Source organism: Oratosquilla oratoria, chromosome 18 (genome assembly GCF_046742065.1).
Source record: "Oratosquilla oratoria isolate Oo_2021 chromosome 18, ASM4674206v1, whole genome shotgun sequence".
Classification (NCBI taxonomy): domain Eukaryota; kingdom Metazoa; phylum Arthropoda; class Malacostraca; order Stomatopoda; family Squillidae; genus Oratosquilla; species Oratosquilla oratoria.
This window is the reverse complement of record NC_134794.1, coordinates 16122063-16131966: the sequence shown is the minus strand read 5'-3', so window position 1 is coordinate 16131966 and position 9904 is coordinate 16122063. Positions and strand designations below refer to the sequence as shown.

Sequence of the window (9904 nt, the reverse complement as noted above, 5' to 3'; positions counted from 1 at the left end):
AGATAGAGCGCTAATGGATTATGTAGTGGTAAATAGGATTATGATAGGAAGAGTAAAGGATGTACATGTGCTAAGGGGAGAAGGTGGGGGAATATCAGATCATTTTTTGGTGGAAGGTAAGTTGAGAGTGGAGGATAGATGGAGAAGGAGGAAAGGGACAAAAGGTAGGGAGGTTCTTAGAGTGAACTCCTTGAATGAAAAGGAAAAGGAGAAGGAGTACGAAAAGAAGCTGAAGGAGGAGTGGGAGGGAGTAAAGGATAGAGCAGAGATGGGTGTGGAGGAGGAATGGGGGATGGTTCAAGGAGGGAGTCTTAAAGTGTGCAAGGATGGTGTGTGGAACAAGAAGGACAGGGGGAAATAGAAGAAAGGGTAGTGAATGGTGGGATGAGGAAACAAAGAAGGTTGTAGAAGAGAAGAAGCGAGCATTCACAGATTGGTTACAAAAGAGGACAGGGGAGTCATATGAGACGTACAAAGAAAAGAAAGAGAAGTAAAGCAAAAGGTAAAGGAGGTAAAGAGGACAGCAGATGTAAAATGGTGGTAGGAGTATGACAAAAAGTTTTGAAAGTAATAAAAAGAAGATTTGGAAAGAAATCAAGAAAGGAAGGGGAGGCGAAAAAAGTAGGGAAAGAAAAGGTAAAAGGTACAGATGGAGAGTTGATAATGGAAGAGATGGCAGTGAGGGGAAGATGGGCAGAATATTTTAGGGAGTTGCTAAATGTGAAGGAGGATAGGGAAGGAAAGATAGCTGCAGTGGGAAATACGAAGAAAATGAGAGTGATGAGTGAGGAGAACGGAGGAGAAATAAGGAAGGATGAGGTGAAGGCAGTTGTAAAGATGATGAAAGCAGGTAAGGCACCTGGTCTGGATGGATGTCATGCAGAATGTCTAAAAAAAAGCAGGTACAGTGATGGTGGAGTGGTTTGGTGAGATTATTTAATGTTTGCTGGAGAGAGGGTAAAGTATCGGAGGACTGGAGTAGTGCCTGTATAGTTCCTCTGTACAAGGGGAAAGGGGACAAGTGTGAATGTAGTAATTTCAGAGGATTAGCCTGTTGAGTGTAGTAGGGAAGGGCTTATGGGAGAATCTTAATTGAGAGGATTAGGAGAGGAACAGAAGGAGTAATTGGTGAGGAACAGTGTGGATTTAGGACGGGTAGAGGTTGTGTTAGATCAGATCTTTGTGGTAAGACAGATATGTGAGAAAGCTATAGGAAAGGGGAAGGATGTCTTTTGGGCTTTTTATGGATCTGGAAAAGGCCTATGATAGGGTAGTCAGAAAGGCACTGTGGGAGGTTAAGCAGATTTATGGGATAGGAGGAAAGCTTTTGGGAGCTGTCAAGAGTTTTTATGTGAGTAGTAGAGCATGTGTTAGGATTGGAAATGGAGAGAGTGAGTGGTTTGAAAGTAAAGGTGGGACTTCGTCAAGGATGCTTATGTCGCCCTGGCTGTTCAACTTATACATGGATGGTGGTGGTGCGAGAGGTAAATGCTAGGGTAGTGAGTCAGGGATTGGAGATGGTTAAAGAAAATGGAGAAAAGTGGGAGGTGAGCCAGCTGTTGTTTGCTGACGACACTGCGCTTGTGGCAGGGTCAGAGGAGGGATTGAGGAAGCTGTGGCAGAGTTTGGGAGAGTATGTGATAGAAGAAAGCTAAAGATAAATGTGTGGGTAAAAGTAAAGGTGATGAGATGTACAAGGGGTGAAAGTGGCAGTAGACTGGAAGTGAACATTAAGGTGAGAGCGACTGGAGGAAGTGGATAGTTTTAGATACTTGGGTGCAAGTGTAGCAGGAAAAGGTGGAGTGAAGGGTGGAGGTAGAATGTAGATTGAGAGAAGCGAGTAAATGCCTTGGTGGTTTAAAGAGTGTAATGAGAAACAGACATTTGGGAATGGATGCGAAGAGGAGACTGTATGAAGGAGTGATTGTGCCAACAGCACTGTATGGGGCAGAAACGTAGGAACATAAGAGAGAAGAGAGAAGGAGTTTGAATGTGTTTGAGATGAGGTGTCTGAGAAGTATGGTGGGGGTTACTAGGCTAGATAGAGTGAGAAATGAGGAGGTGAGGAGGAGAAACAGGGGTGAAAAAAGGATTTGGGAGATAGGGTTGATGAAAGAATATTAGGATGGTTTGGACACATGGATAGATTGAGTGATGAAAGACTAGTAAAAGTGGTATGGAAGGCTGTTGTGGAGGGAGTGAACATGAGGGGACGTCCTAGGATGAGGTGGATGGATGGGGTGAAGGGGGCTTTGGGGAAGAGGGGAATGTCTGTTGAGGAAGGAAGGGAGAGGACGGAAGACAGAGGTGAGTGGAGAATGGTTGTATATGGATGATGTTGTGACGACATGAGGAGGAATAGGAGGGGGGGGGTGGGGGGGGTAGTATGTGTGAGTAAATTTTGACGCAGCCCGAAGGGATTTCTCCCCGTCCTCTCCTTATATGCAAAGGGGGACGGAGAGGGGGGGGTCGCCGATTAAATGAAGCGGCCTTGCTGTGGATGTACTGTGTCTTGCGACACTGCTTCTGACCCAGGGCGGTGGGCAGGGTTCAGGGATGACCCGTCATCCAGGAGGTGCTCAGATGAGAGGAAGGGTGGGAGGGGTGTGGAGTGTATTTAGGGATGAAATGGGTGGGAGTGTTTTTATGCCTTTCCTTTTGTGGCTACCTCCCTTGGAAGGGGGAAAAAGCCTTGGTATATGTATGTATGTATGTATTTTTTGGGAGATGTCATTGCCATTATGCTACTGCAGCCACCATATGACGAGATCCTAAGACACTTCCCAGGTACGAGGTCCTTTGAACGGCCTACTGAGATGGCCAGGATCCTCGGCGTCAATCAAGATGGACAGGACGACACCAGTCCCACAGGAAAAGAGCACCCCGAGGTTGGCTGCCATGTTACTACATGGGCCTCTGCGCACGCCCAGTCCGAAGAGGAGGCTCCCCTTTCAATATCACTTTAACCTCCAAACCAGAGTTCCTAGATGAGTAAAGGACTTTTTCGGACCACTGGCAGATATAACAACGAACAGATAAGGCCCGAGAGCATTCCTGGACCCGTGATGCACTCAGCCCTTATCTGCTCTGAAATTACTTTCTCTACTGAAGGACAATACAGAAAGGCCATGAAACCTTCCAGCTGCTCATTCTGGAATCCCGCTGTCAAGAAGTCCTTCAGCTGGTGCATGAAAATCTGCTGGCAGGACATTATTCTCAGAAGAAAATGTTGGCATGCCTCCAACATGATTTCTACTGGCCAGGTATGTGCACAGATACTAGTTGGTACTGTCTTTATCTACGTGTCAGATCTATGCCCCAAGATGACCCACAAAGTCTCTGCTATGACAAGTCACCCTTGCTACCAAGCCCTTCTCATTCTCTGTGGACCTTGTAGGACCACTCTCTTCCTTGTCCTGGAGGAGACACCGCTATCTCCTCACCGCAGTGGGCCAGGAGGCAAGGTACACCAATGCCACATCGATGCGAATACCATCGCAGAGACCCTTTTCGACATCTGCTCCAGGGTAGGTTTTCCCCAGAACTTGACCATTGACAATGGCACCCAATTCACAAGCACTACATTCACTGCACTCCTGAAGCTATTGGGTACCAACCACCATCTGACGCCCCCTTACGACGCCCAGTCTAATGACCTGGTGGGATATTTCAACGGTACTTTGAAAACAATGCTCCGTGAGTTCGCCAGCGAACGTCCAAAGCATTGGGACCGCTACCTGTCTGCCTACAGGGATGCACATCAGTCCTCCATTGGTTATTCTATCTTTGAACTTGTGTAAAGTAACCGTGTGCAAGGCCCCTGACATTCCTGAAGGAGTGCTGGACCCACGAGGGACCACCCACCAAAGAAGAGAAGGACATGCATCGGTACCTGCTCGAAATGTGGTATCGTTTCCAAGCTACTTGCCACATTGCAAAGGAGAATCTTCTGAAGGCCCAAGCCAGCTCGAAGGGGTATTTCGTTTGTCGAGCCCACGCTCGTTGCCTGCAACCTGGAGATGACATCCTGATCTTCCTGCCAGACTCGAAGAACAAACTGAAGATGGTGTGACATGGGCTGTACAAGGTCCTCGACTGACAGGGCACCTACACCTACTCCGTGGAGGTGAAAGGTCAACCCAAGATCCACTACATAAACTTCCTGAAGAAGTAATCTCCCGGGGCAGACCCAGAGGACCAAGACATCAATGTTACCGTCTCTGCATCAGACCCTGTCAACACAGTCTTCGCCCTGACATGGGAAGCCCCTGGAAATCCCTTCCTGTCAAACCCAGACCTAGGAAGATTGTCACATCTCCCCGGACCTCTTTGCACATCAACAGTATGAACTTCTGGAGCTTCTGCAGGAGAATGCCACGTGTTCTCTGACTTGTCTGGACACATGCCCACCATCGAAAATCACGTGGAGCTACTCAACCCAGAAGAGTTCAAACTCCACCACATCTACCCCCTTCTTTTAGCCCTCGAGTCACAGCTCCATAAGGTCCTCCAACAATGGATCGAGATGAGAACTGTCAAGCCACCTTCCTCCCCCTACCGCTCACCTCTAGTGGCTGTATGGACAGCACGCACCGCTTCTGCCTAGACTGCCACCAGCTCAATGCCCAGACCAAGTTTGACGCTGAACCAGTAGGTAATGTATCAGCCATATTTTCTGAGTTCTTGGAAGCCCATTACCTTTCCAAGATAGATCCAACCACAGGTTATTAACAGATATCTCTCGCCTTGGACACTAAGCCTGTAACAGCCTTCAAGATACAGCAGCTTGTTCCATTTCATGGTCATGCCTTTCGGCATGGTACCCCAAGATACTTCTCCTGTCTGATGAGAACCATTCTTTGAGATATACCGCACGCCTACACCTACCTTGACGACTTGTTGGTGGCCACTCCGACATGGAAAGAACACCTGCAGTCTCTAAGGGCCCTGCTAGCTTCCTTACAACACCATGGACTACATGACAAGCCTTCAAAATATGAGTTCAGCTGCCCAGAACTCCAGTAACTAGGCCATATGGTAGGGAAGGGAAGGTCCGCCCACTGTCAGACTGGGTTGATTCCCTTACACGGACTGACTTGCCCAAGGATAAGACACAACTTCGCTCTTTCATGGGCTCAATAAATTACTATTCCTGCTTCATTCCTGCTTTTTTTTTTCAGACCAAGCCCATAGCCTCCATGGCCTCCTGAAGGACTCCCCAGAGGTCCCTTGGACATATGCCATCATAGCTGCCTTCCACCAACTAAAGGATTCTCTGCAGTGCGCCCCTGTTCTCCAACTCCTTGACTCATCTATACCTTTTGTTCTCAGAACTGATGGTAGTGACACCGTACTCTGGGACCGGTCCTTCTGCAGTCTAATCTCCTGGACCCATATCTCACTATGGTTGCCTATGCCTACCGGAGCCTCCGAGAAGCCGAGATCGCATACTCTGGTAGAATAAGAAACTGGCCGTCTACTGGTTCTTTCAGAAGTTTGAGCTTTACCTGTACAGGCAAGACATTGAGCTACAGATGGACCACTGCCCACTCCTGTACCTGCAGTCTGCTGACTGGCTCAACCCCTGCCTTAAGAGGTGGGCCCTCTACATTGGCCTCTTCAGGTTCCAGCCCTGTCACATTTGGGGCCAGGACAGCTACCTGGCCAATCCCTTATCAAAGTTCCACACGACTTCATCTTAAGCTTTGACTTCCATGGGGGCTTGTAAGGAGTAGTTCTGGCCCCATCTCATGATCCTTTTGACCCTGAGGCTTTAAGAGAATCACTCGCGTCACTCAGAAGCATGAGTAACACAAACAGGTCTTTGAGGAAATGCACGTGCAGTACCAGGCTCTATCTACATTCCATTCTCGCTAGGTCACCACCCTACGAATGGACCCTGTTGGCTTCCACAATGACCAATGTGCACCACAGCTGGCTGACTAAGGACGGACGATGGTTCTTTGGAGAACATAGTGCAGTACCAGCCATACTTTCTAATATGGTTAGATCAGTGGTCTGAGAACATATTGCATCTGGCTTTCCAGGCCTCAACACTTTGCCCTCATGCCAATCAAGAACACGGATCATGACCTCACCCAGGTACATAAGCTGGACGGAATCTCCCAAGAAGCAGACGCATTGGGACACGACTTGAAACACACAGTCGTCACCTCCCTTGCCATCTCCCGCCCCCCTCTTCTCGCACCTAGAGCGAGCCAAATTACATTGGCGTCCAACTTTTAACTTGCCTTCAAGCCAGCCCTGACATACATACACACATAAATATACAGTATTTATATATATATATATATACACACACAAAAAAATTCAAGAAGTCTACAGCAATAATGATGTTGTTGAGCTTGTAATGAAGCTTTAGTTTCTGGGAGTAGCAGCGTTACGAATCACAACCACTAGAGTCCAGCCTCTCCCAGTGTATGGCCAGTATATTAACCCACTGTACCTACAAACTTCTGTAACTCCCTCCCTGAGGATGACTGAGTCAGATCGAAAGACCGTCTTGGAGAAATGAAAGAGATAATTCGTTCAAAATGTCATTTGAACACCTACTCAGCTACTTGGAACCAGCCCAGAAACTCATTGCAAGAGATAAACTGAAGCTCCACTACAAGCTCAACAACTCCTCTGTTGCTGTAGACTTCTTGAAATCTTGTATTCAACATGGCCTTCCTCCAATATGTATATGTGTGTGTATATATATGTATATATATATATATATATATATATATATATATATATATATATATATATATGTATATATATATATATATATATATATATATATATATATATATAATTCATACTGGGGAAGTACTATAAATATTATTTGCACAAAATCATACATTTTATACTGTAACAGAAATTACATACTGTACAGGTAGAGTATAATGTACTTCACAGAAGTCTCTACTGTACATTGTAAACTTCTATAAGAAAATGTATCTATGGGTTGAAGGTCATGCATGTTGATGCCTCTTCGTTGGTTCCCTAAATATGTGGACTTTAAGCCAATAATCTAGGTAGGCCTAAGACTACTGCTGCTCCTAACTTAATAGCTACTGCAGAGGTCTATTGCCTCTTGTAATAGAACCAGAGTATATGGACTAAGCCAGTGTTATGTGAGATTATACCCCAACAGTCACTCCACACTTCCCCAACATTTAGTCTAACAAGTCTCGTACCATTTCCTTTAACTTTCCTAATGTGACAATACACTTTCATAACTTTAGTCTAATTCCAAATCCTTTTTAATCTAAGTCTGATGGTCTTGATCAGAGTAAGTTCTTCTTTAATTTGTTCCCCTACAAAAGAGCCCAACACTATTCTTTCTCTAACAATAGCAGATGCCTGTAGGTAATGCCCTGCATGATGGATATCAAAAACTTTTATTTCCCTGCTGAATTTAGAGATACAGCCCTGAAGGGCTGATGCATGGTCCCCAGATCATGTCCAAGATCTCTGTCAACTTTGAAATTACTTTCTCCATCATTTCATTTGAGATGATAGCTGAAGACTGCATCCCTCCTCTTACTACTATCGGACAGTGACATTACAAGCCCAACACTAATGCAATACAGACATCAACTTCCCTATATCTAGAACCCTGAATCTTATTCTGACCTCCCTTAAATAAAGACGTCTGACCTTTCCTTAATGAGTACTTACGATTTTCTCTAGACTTCTAACATTCCTCTTAACAAACTTTCTGACAGCTCAGATTTTAAAACTTCCACAACCCAAGAATTATTTCCTTGGTTTATTGGTGATACCATATCCCTCTCTAGGTTGGACACATTGATCTTCACCCTACAGAGACCAAGAGTCTGTCAAGGCTCACCTGAAGCACAAGGGAGATGGAGATTAGGGAGAGCATGAGTGTGTAGAAGGTATGAGCCTCGCCCACTGTCAACACATACTTCAGCTGCGAGGCATTGGCCGTCAGAAGGGCGACGTCCAGCATGCCCTGGGCGATGGTCTTCTTGGTGGCATACTTGTTTGGGTCCAACGTCTTCGGCCCCGGCTGCAACAGAAAATGGGAAGTAAATGACGGCCATATTAGATTGACTAGAGATGAATTGACAGGACAGAAGAGATATCATTACATATATATATATATATATATATATATATATATATATATATATAAATATAACTCCAAATAATTCTGATATGACCTCAGCGGTGGCGGTGTTTGGGGGACACTTCCGTTAGGGTGATTGGCTGTACAATACCGATTACGATACGTGGTGACGTCACGACAATGGGGACAAGTGATTGGCCAAGAACGCTGACGTCACGGCAACGGAGACGATTGACTGGCAGCGAAGAAAGGGCAGGGCGCGAAGCGAGCAGCGCCGCAGGCCAAGCGCTGAGTGGTGACGTCACGGCAACGGGGACAACTGACTGGCCGAGAGTGGTGACGTCACGGCAACGGAAACGACTGATTGGCCGAGAACGCTGACGTCACGGCAACGGAGACGATTGATTGGTCGCGAGCGAAGCAAGCTCGCCCTAAGGGCAGCCGGCGCTTGTATAGATAATTAGTGGTAGCTTAATAGTTGGACTAGTAATTGCTTAAACAATCGTAAACAGAGAGTTGTTCTAAATGGCAAAATTCTGGATGGTAAAATGTTACAAGTGGAGTCCCTCAGGGTTCCGTTCTTTAGCCACTTCTACTCATAGTATATATTAAATTATATAGACCACGGATTGAAATATATTGTCTCCAAATTTGCTGATGATACAAAAATGTGCGGAATGACAAATGATAACTTAAACTAATTAGATATGCAATAAGATTTAGATAAGCTAGAACAATTGTCTGAAAAGTGGCTAATAAAATTTAACACAAATGTGAGGTTATGTACATAGGTAGAAATAACAATAAGTAAAATTACAAGTTGTTTGGAAATTCGTTAACAAAAGTGGACAGTGAAAAGGATCTCAGCGTAATTATCACTGATGATCTCAAATCATCTAAGAAGTGTATTTCAGTCTTAGAGAAGGCATATAAAATTCTAGGACTGATTGCGCGATCCTTTGATTTTAAAAATCCATCTGTCATTAACAAGCTACATAAATCGTTAGTTCGTCCACACTTGGAATATGCTGTTTCCGTATGGTCGCCGAATCTCATTAAAGACATTGACAGATTGGAAAAAATACAACGGCGAGACACAAAACTTATTCCAAACATCAGAAATAAATCATACGATAATTGACTAAAACATATGTATCTATTTCTAAACAGAAATGTAGTAGCACATTTGTAAATTACACACAGGAACCCACAGTCGGAGAAAGAATAAACTTCGAATAAAGAAAAATCCTATATTTCGGCTATCAACTGTAGCCCTCTTCACTTTCCTGAAGAGGGCTACAGTTGATAGCCGAAATATAGGATTTTTCTTTATTCGAAGTTTATTCTTTCTCCGACTGTGGGTTCCTGTGTGTAATATGTATCTATTTTCCCTAAAAAGGCATAGACTCAGGGATGATTTGATACAGGTCTTTAAGATTCTAAAGGGAATTGACATCAAAAGTGACGAAATTTTTACAATGAATGCGAATCAAACAAGAAATAACGATCTCAAACTGTCAGGAAGTAATTTAATTTGGAAGTGGGTAGAAACAACTTTGGCAACCATATAGTAAATGAATGGAATAAACTTCCTGCAGATGCAGTGCAATGTAGTACAGTTCGAAGTTTTAAGATTCATTTAGATAACCTAAGCAATATGCTGTAATGCCTGCCATTTATATTATTTTATTCATTTATCTATTGTTATTTTGTTTATTTTTTATGATTAATTTATTATGTATTGCAAATTATTGCAATTTTTCTGTTTGCTTATGATTTGTCATTATTCATTTTATTCAT

The 9904-nt window shown here is 44.3% G+C and overlaps 1 protein-coding gene across 7 annotated transcripts in view; it reads right to left on the bottom strand.

Moving 5' to 3' along the window:
* Positions 1-9904, bottom strand: part of LOC143035085 (ninjurin-1-like) — a 115477-nt gene that overhangs the window by 21791 nt on the left and 83782 nt on the right. For all 7 annotated transcript variants that reach the window (XM_076201607.1, XM_076201609.1, XM_076201610.1 and 4 more), the window contains one exon: positions 7862-8044. In XM_076201607.1, coding sequence (XP_076057722.1) covers positions 7862-8044 — 183 coding nt within the window. The remainder of the gene's footprint in view (positions 1-7861; positions 8045-9904) is intronic.